This window comes from Gorilla gorilla, chromosome 6, assembly GCF_029281585.2.
Source record: "Gorilla gorilla gorilla isolate KB3781 chromosome 6, NHGRI_mGorGor1-v2.1_pri, whole genome shotgun sequence".
NCBI classification, from domain to species: Eukaryota; Metazoa; Chordata; class Mammalia; order Primates; family Hominidae; genus Gorilla; species Gorilla gorilla.
The window spans coordinates 81,205,264-81,229,683 of NC_073230.2; the positions used below are offsets into that span (position 1 = coordinate 81,205,264).

At 46.9% G+C, this 24,420-nt stretch overlaps 1 protein-coding gene across 3 annotated transcripts in view; it reads right to left on the minus strand.

The window, feature by feature from the left end:
• Window positions 1-3,517: 3,517 nt before the first annotated feature.
• The window catches only part of CALN1 (calneuron 1), a 634,846-nt gene continuing 613,943 nt past the window's right edge, over window positions 3,518-24,420 (minus strand). For all 3 annotated transcript variants that reach the window (XM_055392700.2, XM_063708594.1, XM_019031704.4), the window contains one exon: window positions 3,518-11,940. In XM_055392700.2, the coding sequence (XP_055248675.1) occupies window positions 11,813-11,940 (128 nt within the window). In that variant the 3' untranslated portion in view covers window positions 3,518-11,812. The remainder of the gene's footprint in view (window positions 11,941-24,420) is intronic.

The following is a 24,420-nucleotide window of genomic DNA, read 5'->3' on the forward strand; positions in this document are numbered from 1 at the left end:
CTCATTCCATTATCCAGGCTGGAGCGTGGTGCTGCGATCATAGCTCACTACAGCCTGGAACTCCTGGGCTCAGAGATCCTCCTGCCTCAGCCTACAGAGTAGCTGGGACTACAGGTGCATGCCTGTACAACTTTTTTTTTTTTTTTGAGATGGAGGCTCGCTCTGTTGCCAGGCTAGAGTGCAGTGGCATGATCTCAGCTCTCTGCAACCTCCGCCTCCCGGGTTCAAGCGATTCTCCTGCCTCAGCCTCCTGAGTAACTGGGACTACAGGCGCATGCCACCACGCCTGGCTAATTTTTGTATTTTTAGTAGAGACAGGGTTTCACCATGTTGGCCAGGATGGTCTTGATCTCTTGACCTCGTGATCCGCCTGCCTCGGCCTCCCAAAGTGCTGGGATTACAGGCGTGAGCCACCGCGCCCGGCCTACTATTTTTAAAACATTTTTGGAGGAGGGAGGAGGTCTTGCTGTACTGTCCAGGCTGATCTTGAACTCCTGGGCTCAAGTGATCTTCCCGCCTCAGCGTCCCAGAGTGCTAGGATTACAGGCATGAGACACTGTACCTGGTCAACAGTGATATTTTTTAAAAGCTCCCCAGGCAACTGTCATGTGTAAGCATGGTTGAGGACCACTGCCTGGGAGAGGTCTTTGAAGCTCAGCTAACTTCGAGCTACCCTGAGAGCAGAGAAGAAAGATGGGGAAAAAGTGAGAAGCCGAGGTCCCAAGAGCCAAAGTGGGGCTATGAACCCCAGAGAATCTGAGACAGCATGTCATCTTAATACGGCTCCGGAGATTCCTGGTGGTTGGTACCTGCGTCTTTCTTCTTGGTCTTAGGAAACTCAGAAATGAGAGCAGGGTTCTTGCCTGGTGCAGGCAGCCAGGTCCAAGCACAGCTGCAGCACGGATTACCAAAGACCACTGAAACCAAAGGAGCCCTCTGGCCACACACTGACCTATGCTTGGGATGTGGAGCATCGCCCCAGGTGCAGAGAACCAGGAGCTACAGGTGTGTACCTGGGAGGCTAGAACATAGCTGTTTCCTCTGCTCAGGGCATGGCCTCGTGATTGAAACCTGGGTGTTCTGGGCCGGGTACGGTGGCTCATGCCTGTAATCCCAGCACTTTGGGAGGCCGAGGTGGATGGATCACCTGAGGTCAGGAGTTCGAGACCAGCCTGGGCAACATGGCGAAAACCCCGTCTCTATGAAAAATGCAAAAAAATTAGCTAGGCAGTAGTGGTGGTGTGCGCCTGTAATCCCAGCTACTGGGGAGGCTGAGGCACAAGTATCACTTGAACCCAGGAGGCGGAGGTTGCAGTGAGCTGAGATCACGCCACTGCACTCTAGCCTGGGAGACAGAGCAAGACTCTGTCTTAAAAAAAAAAAAAAAAAAGAAAGAAAAGGAAAAGAAACTCAGGTGTCCTGTGTCCTAAAACCAGGGAGTGCAAGACAGAACTTGGCCTCAGGTCTGCGGCAGCCACTGCACCGATCCTTTTGTCACTCAAAACAAAGCTCCTTGCTACAGGTAGACCTTCTGGATTCAGCAGAGAATCCACGGGCACAGCTTTCTAACTGCGAATGTGGCTGAACCACAAACCTTTATGTGAAAGAAAAGCCTTTGAATTTCATTTTGCTACGAAATCATGGAAAAATTTCGGCTGGGTGTGGTGGCTGACACCTGTAATCCCAGCACTTTGGGAGGCCGAGGCAGACAGATCACCTGAGGTCGGGAGTTCGAGACCAGCCTGACCAACATGGAGAAACCCTGTCTCTACTAAAAATACAAAATTAGCCGGGCGTGGTGGTGCATGCCTGTAACCCCAGCTACTCGGGAGGCCGAGGCAGGAGAATAGCTTGAACCCAGGAGGCAGAGGTTGCGGTGAGCTGAGATCGCACCATTGCACTCCAGCCTGGGCAACAAGACTGAAATTCCATCTCAAAAAAAAGAAAAAAGAAAAAAGAAAAAAATTTCAATGGGACTGAAAGGTAGGTTCACATCTTAAAGGAGAATTTTGTTTTTCTTTGGACGTTATCCAGTTTGGGCCCACATTGGACAATGAGTCTTTGGGGTTCACTGTCCTCATCTCAGTGTGTCAGGGCTCGGAGACACTGAGTTCTGTGGTCAGTGCTCTGGTGAGCAGTTTGTTATACAGGAAACTCCTGGGGTGAGTTGCCGGGGAAAAAGAATATTCATAACTAGGTGCTAGATTATAATAACAAAAATGAAAAATGGCAGATCAGAGAGGATAACCTCTAAGTCATCATCTCCCTGGAATTTTCCAGAGGCCTTTAATGGAGTGAAAAGCATAAAGAAAAGTGTGCTTTATGCCTGAAACATTCTATTTTTAGGATATTTAAAACAATAACAGATGCTTAGTGAATTCACCTCATAAGCGACCCCTGAGAAGGTATATAAAATGGAATATTTAAAACAGGGTGCCCGAGAGGACCCTGGAAGATCCAACCCAATGGGAAACTCAGTTTTTTGGCTAAAACAAGGCATCTGGAAAAATGTGAGATAACATTTTTGAGAAGTGAAGAAAATATGAGATGCTTCATGGTTCTTGGAAACAGGAGGCCGAGTTCTGGTCCAAATTTGGGCAGTGAACCCGTAGTCACAGCTAGTCGGGAGGCTGAGGTGGGAAGATCACTGGAGCCCAGGAGTTTGACACCAGTCTGGGCAATAGAGTGAGACCTTGTCTCTGCCAAAAATTAAAAATAAAAATAAGCTGGGTGCTATGGGATGAGCCTGCAGTCTCAGCTATTCAGAAGGCCAAGGCAGGAGGATCACTTGAGCTCAGGAGTTCAAGACCAGCCTGGGCAACATACTGAGACCCCATCTCTAAAAAAATTTTTTTAATTAACCATTCATAATGGTGCCCACTTGTAGTTTCAGCTACCCAGGAAGCCGAGGTGAGAGGATCGCTTGAACCCAGGTGTTCGAGGCTGCAGTGAGCTATGATTACACCACTGTACTCCAGCCTGGGTGACAGAGGGAGACCCTGTCTCTAAAAAAAGAAAAGAAATTTTGGGCATGATCTCAGCTAGTGCCCTTAATCAAGTCACTTAACTTTGTCATACCCTGTGTTTCCTTATTTAAGGAAATAGGTGTCTTTTTCTATTTCCAAGAAGCTCAGATAGCATTAAAAATTCCAAAAGCTTAAGTAAAAGCTATGCAATGCCTTAACGTAATGTTGAGAAGAATCTGGCAAACAGAATCCCAAAAGGATGACACCATTAGCTTGGGTGTCTACAAAGTTTTAAAAATTATAATGTCTGCTCCCTAGCCAGAAGACACTTCATAATTCTCACCATATGTTCCACAGTCCACTTACTTGCCCTAACGCCAGTCATCTCTCTTTAGCATCCCAGCAGACAGTGAGATCCCAAGGCCGCTTTCTCACCTGTGGCTTCTTGGTGATGCCAGGCTGTCATTGAACAGAACTGGTTGCCCTTTGGGGTCCCAGGAATGAGTCTCCTGACCCATTTGTAAATCAAACCACACATAATGAATGGAATCTCTTGTCAAAAGAAAAAAAAACTTTTATTTTTTCTATTGCATAAATAATGGTAAATTAGACTCTTTTTATACAGATTATATATTTACAGACAAGTTCGGTTAAAGAAAACATCTGGTAAATATGGCAGTTTTCCTTTATACACTAAGATAACATATTAATAATATATACTTCATTTGATCGGTAAGTTGCATGCTAAGTTAATTTATATTAATATGTACATTTTATATAAAGATTCTTTTTTGACTAGTCTGCTGACTTTCTCATCACTTAATAGCAGAAATCATCAACTAATACTGAATGAGAGAAAATGGGATGCTAATGAGGTAAATGGGAAGATGGTGATTGATGAGTTCCGTCTTAGTGGCTTATTCTGGATATGAGAGCTGCCAAGCTCCAATCGTCCTGGCCATGATCAATCCCCAGCTGTGCTTCTATTTACACCCAACATATTGGGGGCAATATACAAAATACAGTCATTTACTACTGTGCTTTGAGAGACAACTCATGTCCCAAGTCTAATGACCGCTACGATCACAGCGACCCCTGCTCCCCACCCAACAGTTGACAGTTCACCAACCCAATGCCTGGACAGACTTTCTGAGTCTAATTTTTCTCCAAAGTCATTGTTTTTGGTTAGACCTTGGAGAAAAAGCTTCTTCCTGGATTCCGAACTGGGGAAGAAAATTAGACCCCAATAAGGACCCCTGAAAGCTGATTTTGAGCTAAGAAAGAGAAAATATGCTTTAATTTTCCTTGGAGAGAGTTGAGAGCCACTGGCTTGTGCAAATCTCCACCAGGAGCTGACAGGATCCTTTCTTGGCCAATCTAGGTCTTTCCCAGGGAGAACGACAGGGCTTGTTAGAAAAACAATTACTGGGACCTCAGTCTACTTTAGGAAGAGGGAAAAAGAACAAGAATCTAGGGTTTTATGTTGCCTGGGGCAGAAGGGCTAGAGACTTGTGGATCCTGCAGCTGCTCTCTTCCTGCCTTCTCTCCCTGATCATGGGTGGGCCACATCAAAAGCAGGCATCGCTCAGCACTCAGCATCCCTCATTAGCCATTTAAAGGGCTATCGCAGGTAGCCGGTCCCCAACAACTGTTAATCTAATTCCTCACAATCACCAAAGATCACGACTCTCTTCTTTCTGCGGTATTAGGAATAATTACAAGCTACTATCAACATATACTGGAAGTGCTGTTATAGTGGCCAGAAAAAAAAAAAAAGCAAAGAAATAACTGGAAATTGTGCTCTTTATTCAGTAGCTTTCAGTAAGGCTTTCTCAAATGGAGAAACAAGCATCTCTTCTTGGAATCTGCCATTGTTTCCTCCAACTTTCTCCTGAATTCTGATTCACGTGACCTTTGGGGAGGTGACTGACTCCCTTTATTTTCACACTTGCCAAGACAAAGACAGAAAGCTCATCTTTGATGCTCCCTCGAGTCAGCAAGTCCTTAGAGAATAAACAAAACCTCTTGCCTGCAAGCTGTGACACATTTAACATACACCAATTTGCATTGTTTCATTTACAGACAGCGGACACCAAAAGAGAGACTTTATCACAACTGCCTCTTGGGACTTGTGTTCAAAAAGGAGCTCCCAGTTCCTAGTGCAATTCATGGGTGAAATCCAGACCCTCTCAGTAGGGAGCATTCACTCCATCTTGTTTCAGACAAAACAGATGGGAGGGCTTGTCTGGTTTACTTTTCCTCTGGCTTTAGAGAAACCTGAAGCCAGGGAGGAATGTCACTCAACATAACCTAGATAGTGGGTGGAAGAGTCCTGGCTCCTGGGCTTTCTCCAGCTGGTAGTACCGACCACACTTTGAGTTCTTTCTTCTGCTCTCCTGGCCTCAGTTTAACAGGTCTGAGAGCCCTGAGAGAGGCATTCTGGGCTTGACAGATGTCAGCATCCTCCCAGGAATGGCGAGCTACCAGCCTGCTCTTGAAATTCACAGAGCCTTTCGTGTGGATCAGACTGATGGGCAGCCCCGTGACACTCAATGGCCTGCATGTTTCCAAAGTAGGCCAGCGATCCGGAGAAGACCTTCAGAGGACAGCATCTGCAGCCCTTTAAGAACTTTGTCTCCCTCAGGTCCAGGGATGGAGCAATATCACAGTTGCACCTTGCATTCCCTGGAATATTCCTTCCTAATTAGCCTGCTCTTCTATCCCACTGGAAAATTCCAGCCTCTGCATCCTTTCCACTTGGACAATAACTTCTAACAGTGCGAGAAACACTAGTTTGAAAGCCAACCCATCACACCTGAGGAAAAGAGATGGGTGAGTCTATGCCCGGCATGGGGGTTGTGCTCAACTAATGAACTACCCCAAGGTCAGGGTAGGGGCAGATGGCCGGGCAAGCTTTTCCACTTTCAGAGGACTGTCTTGTGGGTGGGACTGGAAAAACCTCATTCTTTGTGATATATTTCCAGTCAACGGAATAAAATTAATTTTGCCTTGGAGACATTTTGAACAGTATTGTCATGTCTCTCGAGACCCTATGAAGAGTCCCAAATGAATATGAAGGAGAAACCACAGCTGTCAAAATGACCATATGCATTAGCAATGACCATAGGATACTAAGAGAAATGCTTGGCTTGTTGGTGTAATTGATCTCATTCCTCCAAACCAATCATAGAGGTTGGATATTTGTTCCCCCCAAATTTCATGTTGATCTCCAGTGCTGGAGGTGGGGCCTGCTGGGAGATATTTGGGTCATAGGGACAGATTCCTCATGAATGACTTGGTGCCCTCCCTGTAGTAATGAGTGAATTCTTACTTTATTAGTTCATGCAATTGCTGGTTGTTAAGAAAAGGAGACTGGCACCTCTTCTCCTCTCTCTTGCTCCTGTTCTTGCTGTGTGACGTGCCTGCTCCCCCTTCACCTTCCACCATGGGTCAAAGCTTTCTGAGGTCTCACCAGAAGCCAAGCAGATGTTGATACCTTGCTCAAACAGCCTGCAGAACTGCGAGCCAAATAAACCTCTTTTCTTTATAAATTACCCAGTGTTAAGGTATTCCTTTATAGCAATGCAAAACGGACTAACATACACCTATTTATGGCAGGGCCAAAAAATTGAGGACAATCCCGAGTGACTTAGTCAAAGCAAGCATGAAGTGAAGCTGAACAGTTGTGACACTCAAATTATCATGGAGACTGGGTCGGTAAGAGGCAGCCCAAATTCTCCTCTATGTTGCTGTCACTTTAAATAATTTAAATGGAAAAGTCTTAGCTGGTGAATAATGTTTCTTTTTTAAAATTATTTTTTGAGATGAAGTTTTGCTCTGTTGCCCAGGCTGGAGTGCAGTCGCACGATCTCAGCTCACTGCAGCCTCCGCCTCCAGGGTTCAAGTGATTCTCCCTCCTCAGCCTCCAGAGTAGCTAGGATTACAGGTGCCCGACACCATGCTTGGCTAATTTTTGTATTTTTTTTTTTTTTAGTAGAGATGGGGTTTCACCACGTTGGCCAGGCTGGTCTTGAACTCCTGATCTCAAGTGATCCACCTGCCTTGGCCTCCCAAAGTGCTGGGATTATAGGTGTGAGCCACCGCACCTGGTCCTTAATGCTTCTTTTCTATTTCAGATAGATTCTCCCCTTCTGGGGCAGCTGAGCAATCAGGTGTGGAGGGAAGATGGCTATGGTAAGGCCTTTAGGATACGGACTCTTAGCTCCATGGGGATCACTGAAGAGGCCAATGACAATGTTCTGATTTGAGGTCTTTTAAGACAGATGTTCTTCAGGGGTTGCAGCTCTGCAGACCTCCTGGTTATACAACCAGGATGTGCGACGTGCTGAAGTCTAAAAGTTTAATCTCAGTTCATCTGTACCATCACGGTGATATAGGAAAAGGGGCCCTTCCTAGCAGGGGAATTCCAGACCCCCCCTGTTATCTTGGTGAAATGGTAAGAAATGTAATGACTATGGGCCTTTGGAGAAATAGTGTGGCAAAATGACCCAATAGGGTTTGAGACCTGCAGTTAGGAGGAGCAGAGCTTAGCAGCTTCTGCAAGGAAGGAGAGCAAGGACACAGTAAACACGGATCCCAGGACATGTGACCACACGTGGCCAGCCAAGCCCAAACCAGGGAGCTGTCCTGGGTGGTTGCATCCTTCATTTTCTGTCCATGCCCTCATAGGGCCTCAGGGAAACTGCTAGATTTAGGTGAAGAGCAACGTGCAAAACTGTCTTTGATTTATGACCTGAGTCTGGACTTAAACCGAGTAGGAGGCATTTGGAATAAAAGGTAAACTTTTCTCTCTCAGTTCTGAAACATATCGCTTTATGATTCTATGAATGGGAAGTTGGGAGGGGCATTATTGTCAAAAGCAGCTGTCCATTTTTCATAGGCTGTTTTGGATAACTGCAAGATCATAGACCATTTGTCAAGTGAGATTTGAGACAGGGCAGGTATTGAGAAAGAAGACTCATAAGACACATCTTGTTCTCTGCAAATAAAACACCCAGACATTTCTGAAACCACTGGGTTTGCCTAAGACCACACCTAAACCTCAGTTCACCAAAGTTCACATGTCTGGCTTGCAGGAGTGTGCTCAACAGGCAAACCGATACTTTTAAAGATTGGAGGCTTAATATCTTGTTTGCCTTCCAAGATGATATTTCTATTTACCTAGATTAAGGGGTCCTGGCTCTGGACCCTGGGAGAAGGGGCTGGGAGTAGGGATGGGGAGATACCAGGGCTTACAGGTAGCTCCTGCTCTCCTGAGTAAATAGAAGGACAAGTTCAAATGCAAGACAAAAAGGCAGAGATACCACCCAGATTCTTTAAGGGTAATTGCCTCTCCCAGAAGGATACAGATGCAGAGTCAGGTTGCACTCAGGCTGAATTGGAGTGTTCTTTAAGAAAATGTTCCCTATTTTTGTGTGCCTTGGCAAACTCAGGGTGGAATGCAAGGGTTGCCATGGTAATATCCCTCTTTTTTTTTTTTGTCAGATCAGTCACGTGGGACCCAAGCACATTCTGGAAGCCACTGCTAATAGTCCCGATGCTAGATTCTGTCTGGGGGCTTTGTGGGTATCTGGAAAGGTGGGGCACAGCTTCTTTGGGGATCAAGGGGGTCAGGGTCCATTTCCCCTTCTCTCCCAAGGAAAATGCCTTCTTGCTCATCACTTGTGCTTTCCGGGGGGGGGGGGGGGCGGCGGGGGGTACCTGCTCTTGCAGCAAGAATGAGCCAACCTGTGTTTGTCAATCGCTCAGCCTCCACACAGTTGGGCAGCCAAGGTCACTGGTTCCTAAGTCTGGAGGACAGAGTGAGGGGTGAGCTCTTCCCTCTCAATTCCTGCGGAAGTCACTTCCAGCTGGGGTTACATGGCATCCCTTGGGCATGGGAGACCAGGACCTTCTGGAACCTTCAGCCGTGAGCTTCATAGCCACCATGATGGGGACACTGACTGGCATAGGGCCCTAGCATAAAATTTGTGTGAACAGGGCTGGGAGTTGGCTACCTGACAAGGAAGGCTTCCCTATACCCAAGACAAACTGTCCAAGCAAAGCAGCCAGGGTGCAAGTCACCGGGACAAACTCTGAGCTCCTGAAGTCTAAGCAATGCCGCTAGCTCAGGGCCGTCTCCATGCACTGTGTCCTTCAGTCCCTGGGTGCCACATGGGGGGTTACCACGGTGGGAAGATAACTCCTAGGCTGTCAGAAAGAATTCTGTGTCTTCCTTCTTGCCATCTCTCTCTAGCAGTCTGCAGAGGAATGCATTCTCCTAGATTTTCCCCTGGGGAGGGTGGGCTTGCTTCCAGGTCACTGGGAGCAAGAAGAAGGTCACCGTTAGGAAAGGAATCCTGCAGCCTTTGCAGAAAACAGGATGACGGTGCCTCTCCAGAACTCCTTTTCCTCCCTACTCCTGCACAGTGGCTAATCTCTCTGCCAATGAAATCTAACCCTCACCTCTTGAAGGGTCTCTGTTCTCCAGCAGGAGGCAGAAGAACTCGCAGAAAAGCCACCTTCAAAGAAGTACTCATTTTCTGCCCTGAAGACCAGCCTCAGCTGCAGCATTTCAGTCCCCTCTCATGGAGGAGGGGGCTTTGAAGAATCATCCCTGGGGTTTCTACCCAGTCTACTTAGGGTCCTGCACCCCTATGGATGTGGTTTGGTGGTTCGGGGGTCAGGGAAAAACAGGAAAGTATATCCCTTCAAGATCTGCTATGCCCTCCCATCCAAGTCCAGATGGGAGAGGGCAAACTGCCCAGGGCAGAGATTAAGGATGAAGTCGTTCGATGTATTAATATTCTGCATTTGGACCTGTTCTAGTTGAGAATTCCAGTCCTAAGGGGACAGTGGTGAGTCAGCCAATGGGAGCAGCAGAAGGGGCAGGCATGCAGTGTGCAGGTAGCAGGGCAGGTAAGGGGGAAAGGCAGGTTGCTGCCTCCTTGGTCTGGCCTTGCTGGGCTGAACTCCAGGAAGTTTTGCAGAGGGACCTGCGATCCCCCAGGCTCTTGGGAGCTTACATCTGCTCCCTCCTCCATATTATGGCTGAAGCCTTAGTTTTACTTGTGCTCATCAGGAATATTCATAGTCTCCCACAGAGGGAAAGTTTCTACAGCTGCCCTCAGGCTGTTGCCAGTAGCACTTGCAGAGGTGAATGAGAAAACTTTCATTGGAGACCTTGGGTGCTCCAAGTCTGAAAAGGCAGTAGGGAGAAAGCTGAGCAGGAAGACAGGGAGGGAGATCAGGAACACACAACGCACCAAAAAACCCTACCCACTGCATTGAGACAAGAAAGCTTCTGGTGGCTCGCTACTGGAAGGGGGGAAGCATGTAGTTTTAGGATGTAATCAAAAGAAGTAGGAGCAAGGTAATTCCATTACAAAATAAAGACCTGAGCTTGGAAAAGTACAAAGGGAACTATTACATCTAGAGATTACTGGCTAATCTGACTACACAAGCTTGAATTCATAGTAGTGGCTGACATCTAGGAAAAGTCAGGAAATTACAGACTTGGAATGGTGTTGAAAACAGATCCTTGGATTCAGTTCTCTTCCCCAACAAAAAGTATTCTGCAGGCAGGAGTAAATAACCTGTTCTGTTGGCTAAACTCATAAACATCTTTTCCCCCAAACTCCTGAAAATGAGTCAGTTGCAGAATCTGAAGGCCAGAAGATCTTATGTGAAAATACAGTCGTTTGATCTCTCCATCTTTCCATTTTGGATTGCATTTCTCTTTTTAGCTGGGGAAGACTAACAAAGCAAACTCCAAGGTAAGGGAAAGGTAAGATGCACAAGGACCTTAACTTACAAAGGTCTCTATCCAGCATAGAGACGTGGTGGGTCTCCATGACTCCAGATGGCTGGGTGTGGGTGTCAAAACCTCACCGCCAGTCCCAGTCCCCTCCCCCCTCAACCTGCCTCACCCCTGCCCCAAAGAAGCAGGGATGAGTGTGGGAGGGAGGACAAGCTTATATTAGGTGTAAGCAATTAGGGAAGAATGACATCACACACGAAGAAGCCAAATATATATATCTGTCTATGTTATAGAGATGCCCACGATTATGCTTCTTTTTTTCTCTAATGGCAGCACAGGCGGCAAAGCTGGGAGAAAGGCTCTCTGCAGGTTCCAAAATGCTGGTGCGGGATGGGCTCTAGGAACAGAAAGCCAAGTGCCGACGGAAACTGAGAGCACCCCAGCTCTACCAATGGCAGTCCTCTAGAAAAGGCAGTAAGAACGGAAGCGGTGAGGGGTGCAGCTGAAGACCGCCAGGGGCTGCACCCCACTTAATGGCTTTCCCCTCATGCCTTGGGGGGGGTCTCCACTGGGTGGAGGAAGGAAGCCAGGGTGGGATGGAAAGCCCCCTCTTCTGTGGCAACCCTGAAGTCAGCCTCTTGGAACTGAGGGTTGACCTCAGCAGAGAGTCTCCTGTTGATCCTTGGGTTGAAAGAATGGGGAGTGGAGGTGACTGTGTGTTCATGCCTCTCTCTTGCTCTCTCACCATTATACCTGGATGGCCGCTGGAATTCCGAGATGAAGATGAAGTTTTTCTCTAGAGTTATGACTGATGGTTGAAGCAATAATTTGGAAATCCTGGCGATTTATTGCATTAGAAAACAAAACCATTAAAGCACTGAAGACAGCCCTTTAGTGTCCCTGCCAAGGAGATGAAGCTGAAGTGCAACCCCAGTTGCACTCAACCTTGGGTTCTTTACTGAACGGTTCCATCGTCCGCATCCATCCATAGTCCATAGGTCCGTGTCTGCTGTGTGGAGGAAGAGTCTGCCCGCACGGCATGCACATGCGTGGTGAGCTGCAACACAGTGTGGCTGGCGGGAGGCTGCTACTCCATGCCGCTCCGGAGTATCTGGTTGGCTGCAATCAGCATGACACTGATGATGAAGGCCATAGCAAAGGCGCATATGAGGCTCTTCCGGACGCAGGTCTGTCTGTTCTGCTTCTGGGAATGCACTGGTGGTGGGAGAAGCAGGTGTGGGAAGAAGGAAGAGGGGTTGGGAGAAGAGAGAAGAGAGAAATAACACAGTGAGATAGGTTGCAACTCTTCCTCAACAGGCCAGCAGTGAGTCCTATAGGATGAGACTGGTCAAATCAAGTTGACAGGCACTTATGGGACCACTGCCATGGAGACTGCATAATACAAAATGCCTTCTGGTGAAAGGTATGAAATGAGAAAACTTCTATAACAAGAACCATGATGGATGTGATGATCAGAGTAAGGCCTAAATTTTCTGATAGAATAGAGCCAGAGTGACTTTCAGAGCCTGGAAATATGGGACATTCCAGGGTGAGTTTCATAAAAGACATCATCCAGTGACTGCTGTATCCATTTCTGCAGCTGATACGAACAGAGTGGAAGTTCAGATGCTTCCCTACACCTCTGTGATCAGCTGGGTGCAACTTACCTTTCCTGGACATTTTCTTGGGTTTTGCTAATCACCATAAGTGACTTCTTGCATTATTTTAGACATACACGTAGTGGTTCTACAGTGGGGTCGTTGGACAAGCAGCATCCCCATTACTAAGAGCTTTTTTTTTTTTTTTTTTTTTTTTTTTTTAGAGACAGTGTCTTGCTCTGTCTCCCAGGCTGGAGTGCAGTGGTACTATTGTAGCTCACTGCAGCCTTCTTAACCTCCTGGGCTCAAGCTGTCCTCCCACTTCAGCCTCCTGAGTAGCTGGAACTACAAGTGTGTGCCACCGTGCCTAATTTTTTTTTTTTTTTTTTGATACTGGAGTCTCTCTCTGTCCCCCAGGCTGGAGTGCAGTGGCATGATCTTGGCTCACTACAAGCTCCACCTCCCAGGTTCATGCCATTCTCCTGTCTCAGCCTCCCGAGTAGCTGGGACTACAGGCGCCCGCCACCATGCCCGGCTAATTTTTTGTATTTTTTAGTAGAGATGGGGTTTCACCACGTTAGCCAGGATGATCTCGATCTCCTGACCTTGTGATCTACCCGCCTTGGCCTCCCAAAGTGCTGGGATTACAGGCGTAAGCCACTGTGCCCGGCCGACTAATTTTTTTAATTTTCATTTTTGTAGAGATGGGGTCTTGCTATGTTGCCCAGTATAATCTCGAACTCCTGAGCTCAAGCCACCCTCCTGCCTCTGCCTCCCAAAGTGTTGGGATTACAGGCATGAGCCACCATGCTTGGCCACTGGGAGGTTTTTGAAAATGCAGATTCTTGGCCAGGTTTGGTGGCTCTCACGCCTGTAATCCCAGCATTTTGGGAGGCTGGGGTGGGCAGATCACCTGAGGTCAGGAGTTTGAGACCAGCCTGGCCGACATGGTGAAACCCCATCTCTACTAAAAATACAAAAATTAGCTGGGTATGGTGGCACATGCCTGTAATCTCAGCTACTTGGGAGGCTGAGGTAGGAGAATCGCTTGAACCCGGGAGGCAGAGGTTGCAGTGAGCTGAGATCAGGCTACTGCACTCCAGCCTGGGAGACAGAGTGAGACTCTGTCTCAAAAAAACATGCAGATTCTTGTCCAGCCCCCACCCCAGATCTGCTGCATCAGAGGCTCTGGGAGTGGGGGTCCCCATCTGTGTTTAACAAGCCCTCCGTGAGATCTTGGATGCTGCTGAAGTTGGGGAAGTGGGGATTGCTTGCTCTGGGTAGCACCAATGTGAAGATGGGGGGGGGCACCAAACTCTCTTAGACACGCCAGAGGCAGGGTGTCCTGCCTCCAGATACCATGGCCCCACGGGGTTTACTTTGGGTCTAGGGGTTTCGTTCTCTTAATCTTTCTGTTGTGCCAGGTCTTGCACTTTCATTTTTATAACGCCCATGAGAAACCATGTATAGGTCTCAATCAAAAGGCATGAATTAGTGGATATTAATATGGGCCAGAAACAGATAAATGGAAATAACAAGAAAAAGCATTAGCCTGTCATTGCAGCACTTTGGGAGGTCAAGGCAGGAGGACTGCTTGAAGCCAGGAGTTTGAGACTAGCCTGGGTAACATAGAAAGACCCCGTCCCTACAAAAAATAATAATAAAAAAATTTAGCTGGGTGTCGTTGCTGCATGCCTATAGTCCCAGCTAGTTGGGAGGCTGAGGCAGAAGGATCACTTGAGCCCAAGAGCTCAGGGTTGTGGTGAGCTGTGGTCACACCACTGTATTCCAGCCTGAGTCACAGAGGAGTGAGACCCTGCAGAAGAGAGAGAGAGAGAGAGAGAGAGAAGAAAGAAGAAAGAAGAAAGAAAGAAGAAAGAGAAAGAAAAAGAAAGAATCAAAGAAAGAGAAAGAGAGAAAGAAACAAAGAAAGAAAGGCAGGCGAAAGAAAGAATGAAAGAAAGGAAGGAAGGAGAAAGAAAGCAAAAAAGAAAGCAAGAAAGAAAGCAAGAAAGCAAGCAAGAAAGAAACGAAGGAAGGAAGGAGAAAGAAAGAAGAAAGAAAGAAAGAAGGAAAGAAAGAAGGAAAGAAAGAAAGAAAAGAAAAGAAAAAGAAAGAAAGAAAGAAGCAAGCAAGCAAGTGGGCTTTGATGAAGTGCATCAAGGATCCCAGGCATTGCATTACCTAAGGGGAAACTGAGTGGATGTCAGAATGTCTTTTCCATCTCCTCCTCCTTTTCCTCTACATTTTCTCCCTTGCTCTCTGTCCTGCAGTTGTGCACGGTTCCCCAGATAGCTTAGAGGAGACATCTGTGCCCTTGAGGTCGGCAGGAAGCCACCTACTCCAGAGCAACTGGCTGAAACAGCAGCACCAGCGCCAGCTGAGAGTTTGATACAAATGAGATTCTCAGCCCTATTGCAGAATTACTGAATCAGATCTCTGGGGTGGAGGTTGGGAATTTGTGTTTTAATAAGCTCTCCAGGCAATTAAGCAATTGCTAGACACCCACTCCGGAGTTTCTGATTCAGTAGGCCCAGAGTAGGATGGAGCTGCCGGGGACAGGAGGGGTGTGTGTGTGTGTGTGTGTGTTGGGGTGTGTGTGTGTGTTGTTGGGGACATTAAATCAGGGGTGTTGAAGAAGATGGCTCTTTACATTCAGCTGTTAAAGAAGACTGCGTAGCAAAAGAAAAAGGTCAAGGTTGTGTTCACGTGCCTTTAGAGAATATAAAAATCACTCAAGCTCAACTGCCTCTCTCCCTTGATGTGAAGTGGCTCATCCAAACTCCTGGTATTAAAATACCAGGTAAGAAGTAGGAAGCTGGCCATATTTCCAAAGGCAAACAGAATTTTCTCCAAGAGAAAGGGTCCCAAGGGCTTGTCAAAGGATCTCTAAAAATGGCATCGATCTTTTTTATGGCTGTGTAGTATTCCATGGTGTTTATGTACCACATTTCCTTTATCCAATCTACCACTGATGGCCATTTAGGTTGATTCCATGCATGTGTCTTTATGGTAGAACAATTTATGTTCCTTTAGATATATACCCAATAATGGGATTGCTGGATCGAATGGTAGTTCTGTTTCTAGCTCTTCAAGGAATCGCCACACTGCTTTCTACATCCTTTACAGGAACATTAATGGTGCTGGAGGCCATGATCCTTGGCAAACTAACGCAGGAAGAGAAAATCAAATACCGCATGTTCTTACTTACAAGTGGGAGCTGAATGATCAGAACACATGGATGCAAAGAAGGGAACCACAGACACTGGGGCCCACTTGAGGATGGAGGGTGGGAGGAGGGAGACAAGCAGAAAAAAATCACTATTGGGTTCTAGGCTTAGTGCCTGGGTGGTGAAATAATCTGTACAACAAACGCCTGTGACACGAGTTTACCTACAGAACAAACCTGCACATGTATCCCTGAACCTAAACTAAAAGTTAAAAAAATGGCATTGAGGCTGGGCACGGTGGCTCACGCCTGTAATCCCAGCACTTTGGGAGGCCGAGGCGGGCGGATCACGAGGTCAGGAGATTGAGACCATCCTGGCTAACACGGTGAAACCCTGTCTCTACTAAAAAATAGAAAAAAATTAGCCAGGCATGTTGGCGGGCGCCTGCAGTCCCAGCTACTGGGGAGGCTGAGGCAGGAGAATGGTGTGAACCCGGGAGGTGGAGCTTGCAGTGAGCCGAGATCGCGCCACTGCACTCCAGTCTGGGAGACAGCGAGACTCCGTCTCAAAAAAAGAAAAAAAAAATGGCATTGAGAAGGAAGGTTTCTCCAGAAAGCCAGGCTTTAAGAAAATGCACTTCAAATGCTGGGTGTGGTGGACAGAGATGCGACCTGGCACTAATTCATGTGTTTCCTGATAATTATTGAAGATTATCATGCATTTGCATTGTACTATATTTTTGTATATTTATTTACTCTTGCCTCTTGCTGTCTATTATTTAGAAGTCTGTAATAGAAGACTATAGGTCAGCCTGGGATAAACTGTAAGTCTAAGATCTGACTTACAGTGACCCCAGTGAGCCAGCCGCAGCCCCCAACCCCCTCACCAGCATGATACTTGTGAATTATTTCGCCATGGTCTCTTAGGTCTCATCTCGTTATCTTTATTCCTTCTGAATCCACTGATTTCTGCTTCCCTGGGGCGATTTAAAGTATATGTGGCTCAGCTTTCTTCTTGCCAATTCAAGCTTCCACCTTCTGGCTACTACAAATAATGCTGTTTAGGTGTGGGTCTCAGAATCTTACAAGTTCTTACCTGGAGGAAGACAATATCCTTGGGGTAGAGATGGGCTTTATCCCATCAGTAGGCAAACGTACAAAGATACCAAGTCCCAGGAAGGAAAAAGGAGGTAGCATTTAAGAAGGAAAGGGCCAAAGAAGACAATAAGACGAGAATGTGGAAGTAGCATATCCTAACGCTTTCTGGCTAATTTATTCAGAGTAGCTTCTTCTCCTGGAAATGTTTCCGAAGGCAGCCCTTTTCCATTCCATCTTGAGGGCCTGCGAAAGCGTTAGGAAGAGAAACATTGCATGACTGGGCTGAGGGAGAAAGTTTTTGCTGAAGCCCTTCTTCGTGAAGGTCAACCAGGAAACAAGGTTACCAGCAACAGGGATTATCCCCCAGGAGAGCGGGGCTGCAAGTTTGATCTAAAAATCCATCCAAGCAGTAGGAAGGGAGAGATAAGGACTGAGCAATCGCCTGGAGAATTCACACCAATGTCCTATAAGCGGAGAGGAGCAGAGCCGGGTGCGGTGGCTCACGCCTGTAATCCCAGCACTTTGGGAGGCTGAGGTGGGTGGATCACCTGAGGTCAGGAGTTCGAGACCAGCTTGGCCAACATAGTGAAACTCTGTCTCTACTAAAAACACAAAAAATTTGCTGGGCATGGTGGCGGGTGCCTGTAATACCAGCTACTAGGGAGGCTGAGGCAGGAGAATTGCTTGAACCCAAGAGGCAGAGGTTGCAGTGAGCCGAAACTGTGCCATTGCACTGCAGCCTGGGCAACAAGAGCGAAACTCCATCTCAAAACAAAACAAAAAAAAAGCAGAGAGGAGCTTCTAGATCATTAGTGGATTGTAGCAGCTCTGAAATAGACCTTAGTCTGAGTCAGTACCCTGTGCTTTGAAGAGAATCATTTTACACCACATTCTGACATCATCACGAATAGTGTGGCTAAGCAAAGAGGAATGACTTTGGAGCCAGACCAAAATCTGGATCATGATTCTCTGTGTGACCTTGAGCAAGCAAATTTCCCTAGGCCTCAATTTTCTCATCTATAAAATGGGATAATAAGATCTATCTTTGTTGGGCTGGGTGTGGTGACTCACACCTGTAATCCCAGCACTTTGGGAGGTTGAGGTGGGTGGATCACCTGAGGTTAGGAGTTTGAGACCAGCCTGGCCAACATGGCAAAACCCCATCTCTACTAAAAATACACAAAAAAATTAACTGAGCATGGTGTTGTGTGCCTGTAATCCCAGCTACTCGGGAGGCTGATGCAGGAGGATCACTTGAACCCAGGAGGCAGAGGTTGATCACGCCACTGCACTCTAGCCTGGGTGACAGAGCAAGACTCTGTCTAAAAAAGCCAAAAAAACAAAAAGAAACACACACAAAAAAGATCTATCTTCTGGTGGAGATTATGCATATAGGAAGGAACTGGAAAATTGTTTGTGCCCAATGCATGCGAGCTCCCTTGCATAAACCTTTTAAATGCTCCTATTTCCTTATTGAACACCAGCCTCAGCGGGCTGGGTACTGTGTTAAGTGCTTTTTTTTATGTGCAGAGGTTGCATAGTGGCAGATACCATGTGTGATGGGTGTGTTGTCTTCATTTATTGCGTGAGGAGCCTCAATTCCAATAAGTGAAGTTCAAGGTCATTTGGGAAATGGCAGAGGTGGGATTTGAGCTGAGGGCTTACTGTTATGCCCAGGTTCAAAACTTGTGTACAAATTCTTTTTGGTCTCCTGCATAGCAATAAACAGGCCCAAAGAAAATGCACTTCAAACACCGAGTGTGGTGGACAGAACTGCGACCTGATACTAATTTATGCATTTCTTGGTAATTATTGACGGTTATCATACATTTGCATTGTACTATATTTTGGCATATTTATTTACTCTTGCTGTCTATTATTTAGAATTCTATAATAGAAGACTATAGGTCAGTCTGGGAAAAACTGTGAGTCCAAGATCTGACTTCTTCTCCTAATTGCCACTTAGAAGCCCCAGACAAGTGAAGGAACTTCTGCGAGCGTCAGTTTCTCTCTCTGTAAAAGGAGCTAATAATTGCTCTGCTCATCTCAAGAATTATTTCAAAGATCAATGAGCTAATCAAAGTGAAAGCTACATCCAACTGTAAATTGCCAGAGAAATACAAAATTTCATTCTTGCATCCCCTGAGGACAGACGGAAACCCCTGCTGGTTTTTCATCCTATTCCCTGCAGCCTACAGCATGAGGCTGAGACTACCTCAGATGCTCCCAAATCTTTGTTTTCATCTCTTCCTTCATCAAGTCATTCAGAACTGCAGCTAGACTCACCTTTCCCTGCAGGCTTCCTGCAAAGGCCCCCGCTGATGGGAGAAGCCTGTTCCAGCCCCTAAGCTCAGCACATAAGACCATAGCTCACTCTTCCCTGCTTCCTGGCTCTGTTCCAGCCTTGGCCACTTCTGTTCCAGCCAAGCAGGTCTCCTCATTTTCTTCAGTGTAGATCAGTGGTGCCTTCTGATCTTGCCTCTTTTTCTTTTCTTTTTTTCTTTTTTGAGATGGAGTCTCACTCTGTTGCCAGGCTGGAGTGCAATGGCATGATATCGGCTCACTGCAACCTCCAACTCCCTAGCAATTCTCCTGCCTCAGCCTCCCGAGTAGCGGAGAGGGGATTACAGGCACACACCACCACACTCAGATAATTTTTGTATTTTTAGTAGAGACGGGGTTTCATCACGTTGGCCAAGATGGTCTCGATCTCTCGACCTTGTGATCCATCCATCTCGGCCTCCCAAAGTGCTGGGATTATAGACATGAGCCACCGTGCGTGCCCGGCCATCTTCCCTCTTTTTCTCTGGGGCCCAGCCCAAACTTTTCTTTCCTCTGAGGTTTCTTCTGAACACCCTGCTCTATAAAAGGGCCTGCTCCTTGTGTTTATTTGTTGTAATGATCTAGCTTTCAATATTTATTTATTTTTAATTAAGATATAGTTCACATACCATAAAATTGGCCCGTGTTCTAAAATTACGTCCAATTCAGCAGCGTTTAACACATTCGCGAGATTGCGCAACCATCACCACTACCTAATTCCAGAGCATTTTTTCACCCTAAAAATAAATCCCAGGCACATTAACAGTCGCTGCTCATTCCGCTCGCTCTGCAGCCCCAGGCAAACACTAATCTACCGTCTGTCTCTAAGGATTTGCCTGCTCTGAATCTTTCAAATAAATACGATCATACAGTAGGTGACCTTTCGTGTCTGGCTTCTTTTAGCATAATTTTTCAAGGTTCCTCCAGCTGTATGTAGCATTTACCAGTACTTCATTCTTTTTTTTTTTTTTCTGAGACAGAGTCTTGCTCTGTCCCCCAGGCTGGAGTGCAGAGGCACCATCTCGGCTCACTGCAAGCTCCGCCTCCCGGGTTCACGCCATTCTCCTGCCTCAGCCTCCCGAGTAGCTGGGACTACAGGTGCCCGCCACCACACCCGGCTAATTTTTTGCATTTTTTTTAGTAGAGATGAGATTTCACTGTGTTAGCCAGGGTGGTCTCAATCTCCTGACCTCGTGATCCACCTGCCTTGGCCTCCCAAAGTGCTGGGATTACAGGCATGAGCCACCGCGCCCGGCCATTTCATTCCTTTTTATGACCGGATATTTTATTGTATGAATATGTCACGCTTTGTTTATCCATTCGTAAGCTATAAACATTTGGGTTCCTTCCACCTTTTGGGTACTATGAGTCATGCCGCTGTGAACATCCATGCACATGTTTACATGTCAATATATGTCTTAAATTCTCTTGGGTGCAAACCTAGAAGTTGAATTACTGGGTTATATAGTAACTCTATGTTTCTTTCTTTCTTTTTTTTTTTTTTTTGAGACAGAGTCTCACACTGTCGCCCGGGCTGGTGTGCAGTGGCATGTTCTTGGCTCACTGCAACCTCCGCCTCCCAAATTCAAGTGATTCTCCTGCCTCAGCCTCCCGAGTAGCTAAGATTACAGGCTCCCGCCACCACGCCCGGCTAATTTTTTGTATTTTTAGTAGAGATGGGTTCCACTACGTTGGCCAGGCTGATCTCGAACTACTGACCTCATGATCCACCTGCCTCGGCCTCCCAAAGTGCTAAGATTACAGGCGTGAGCCACCGCGTCCAGCTTATGTTTTGTTTTTTCAAGGAACCGACCTTTTGGGGTCTTACTGAATATGTCATGCTGCTGGTGATCTTTTCTATCTTCCTACTAAACCTTGGGCTCTTTTTCAGCACAGTCCTTGGCACAGTGGAAGCTCAGAAAGTATTTGGGAATGAAACGTGAGTTGAGGAGGCTGCCGCGGGAGGACACAGAGGCAGAGTTTCCTGTTTTCCTGCAAGCTTGTTCACAGGCTCCATGCACGACAGACTGGTGGCTGCCTCAGTGAGACCTGGGTGTGCAAGCTCTAGCGACAGACTGTTTGACTGTTTCTTTCCCTCTCTTATTTTAACAGCCATTCACACTGCTCCACTCAGCAAATGACAGGCAGTGGTTCTTGGCTTTTCTCCTGGAGACAGTCATCTGCAGAGACTCTGCCACTCATCAGCCCATGGCCCTGGAGACAACAGGTTCATAATCCCTCTGCCTTCAATCTCCACATTTGGGAGCTGGGCTGCACGTTTTCAGAGACACCGGCTTCCAAATGAGGCAAATCAGAGCCACGAAAATTCTGATTCCCTGCTCCGCGACAGACCAAAAGAAGTCATATTATTTCTGGCAGGGAGCTGGGGGTGCAGGGATGTTAAAAAATAAAACAGTAGCAATCTCAACTCAGGTGATTCTTAGGATAACCAGAGCCACCAGGTCTGGGAGCTATTTTTGCTCTGTGATCCTTCCAGTTCTGATATTTTATGATTCTATGAAATTGGCTATTTATGCACCCTAAAATGGAACTAATTAAGAGCTTTTCAAAGAGAATTTTGTATACACCAATGATATCAGAAATGCCCAGGTACCCAAAACTCAAAGGAAGAGCTGGAGGATGTGGCTTCTATGGAATAAGAGTGAGACTGGTATGTTTCATGATGCTTTTGTTAAGAGGAAGATAAGTCATGCTGACTTGTGGGGCTGGGAGCTGGTCCCTTCTCCTCTACAAAATCTCATGCCCCACATCTCAGGTTTGCTAGACCCCAGACAGCTGTGTTTTGCTTTGAGGGCCCTACAATGAACTCTGGTGCAGTAGCCAGGCATTGTTTTTGTCTCTCTGGAAGCCCTACCCCTTGTTCTAATGACAAAATTCATCTTTTGTGCTTGGGACCTGCACCACTCCATCTAGTGGAACTTAGTCCCTGACTTCACCTTTTCCACCATCGCAAACCAGTTTGGCCAGGTGTCGTACCCAAAGATTGTTCTGCAGTAGGCACCTGAGTTAATCAGGTTTGATTGGAGCTCCTTTTTGGATGAAGACAGATACTGAGAGAGAAAATCTTGATACTTTGTGAAGAGAGAGTCTGCCCAGGAATGTAGCTAACAGGGAGTTAAAAAGGACAGAGAGAGGGAGAGGCGGAGAGCAGGCAAGAGAGAGAGAGACAGAGAGAGAGACAGACAGAGAGAGAGAGAGAGAGAAAGAGAGAGAGAGAGACAGAGAGAGAGAGAGAGAGAGAGAGAGAGAGATGTTGCTTGAGCTCCTTGAGTCCAGGCCACCCAAAGTTCATGCACTTGACTTCCCCCATTATTTGAGCCAGTGCTTTTTGGTTTAAAAGAATCTTGGTTGGCTTTCTTTTATTTGCAACCCAAACTATATTTTATTTATTTATTTATTTATTTATTTATTTATAGAAACTGGGTTTCACTCTGTCTTCTGGGGGCAGAGCAGTGGTATGATCATAGCTCACTGCAGCCTCGATCTCTTAGGCTCGAGCAATCCCCCTGTCTCAGTCTCCTGTGTAGCTGGGACTGCACGATGCTTGGCTAATTTTTTAAAAAACTTTTTGTAAAATGGGTCTCACTATGCTGCCCAGGCTGGTCTCGAACTCCTGGGCTCAAGTGATCCTCCAACCTTTGCCTCCCAAAGTGTTTGGATTACAGGTGTGAGCCACCACGCCTGGCTGGTAACAGTCTTTTTTTTTTTTTTTCCTTCTCAGATGGAGTTTTGCTCTGTCACCCAGGCTTGAGTGCAGTGGTGTGATCTCAGCTCACTGCAACCTCTGCCTCCGGAGTTCAAGCAATTCTCCTGCCTCAGCCCCCCAAGTAGCTGGATTACAGGCATGCACCACCATGACCGACTACCTTCTTTTTGTATTTTTAGTAGAGACGGGGTTTCACCACGTTGGCCAGGCTGGTCTCCAACTCCTGACCTCGTGATCCACCTGCCTTGGCCTCCCAAAGTGTTGGGATTACAGGCATGAGCCACCACGCCCAGCTGAGAGTCTTGATGAATATCCTTGATACCCCCAATGTGGGTAGTGATTTGACTCCGGGTACGAATGTGTCAACAGCAAGGCTCCCACCCCCTGCATTTGGTTCCTGCCCCATGAAGACGTGGAGCTCCAGCAGCAGCACATGTTCAGCAATGTCTCCAGGTAAAAAAAATAACTAGAAGAAGATAACTGGGGCTAGGGACTGGTTAGCCTTGCCTTTCATTCATTCACTTCCAGTGCTTACTAATATGTTGAGTTTTGTACTGAATATTGTCATGGATGATGTTGTTTAATCCTCAAAACAACTGCATGAGGAAGATTGTATCATGATTCCCCTTTCACAGATGGAGAAAATGAGGCTCTCGATGTTTACCCAAGTGCCTCACTCAAGTGAGGGCATGCTGGGGAAGGATTTTAAGCCAGGCTCGTCCTGGGTGCAGAGCTGGAGCTCTTAACCAGCTCTGTTTCAGTGTTATTTATACAAAACAGCTCTCTGGGTCTTTTTATTTATTTATTTATTTAGTTAGTTAGTTTTTGAGACAGAGTCTCACTCTGTGGCCCAGGCTGGAGTGCAATGGTGCAATCCCAGTTCACTGCAACCTCCACCTCCTGGATTCAAGCGATTCTCCTGCCTCAGCCTCCCTAGTAGCTGCGATTACAGGTGCCCGCCACCATACCCAGCTAATTTTTTTTTTGTATTTTTAGTAGAGATGGGGGGTTCACCAAGTTGGTCAGGCTGGTCTCGAACTCCTGACCTCAAGTGATCCACCGGCCTCAACCTCCCAAAGTGCTGGGACTACAGGCATGAGCCGCCGTGCCCAGCTGGGTCTCTATTTTCTGTTTCAGAATCTCATTGCTTCCTACAGGTGTGCTGTGAAGGGTCCCCAAACAGAAGAAAAATTCCTTTTTGTCTGAAGTCCCAAATCTCTTTGAAAACTGTCCTCTGTCTCACCACTGGCTACTGACCTCAGCTCCTTAACCTCCTATGTCTACCCAAGGAGAAAGGTTTTATTTCAGGAAAGTCACAGCACAGGAGAACTGCGAACAGATGGTGTTGATGACATATTGTGCCCTTTTTATTTAGATGGGCATGAGAGAACCATCGTGCATGGCCAGGTGATGGGGCAGGTCTCCCCATCCAGGTGTGAACCTGACAGCCCGACAGGAACGCTGTGACTTCAGCGGGGAGGACTGAGCTGGGAACCTTGGATTTGGCTGCAGAATTCCTTCTGACCTTCCACTGAGCCCAGAAGTTTCTGTATTTAAATATGACCATCATCATCCAGCCTTTTCATGGGATGGATGAGGAAAATAAGGCTCAGAGAAGTTAACCAACATTCCCAGGGTCACACAGCTAGTTGGCACAGAATCCACACCTCTTTCCCAGGGGGCTTCCTGGGGCTGCCTGGCTTGTGTCACCATCCTTGGCACTTGTTTCTTTTGTCCCTCATATGGAAGCGCTGAGTGATTCAGAGCAGCTCTGTCTTGTC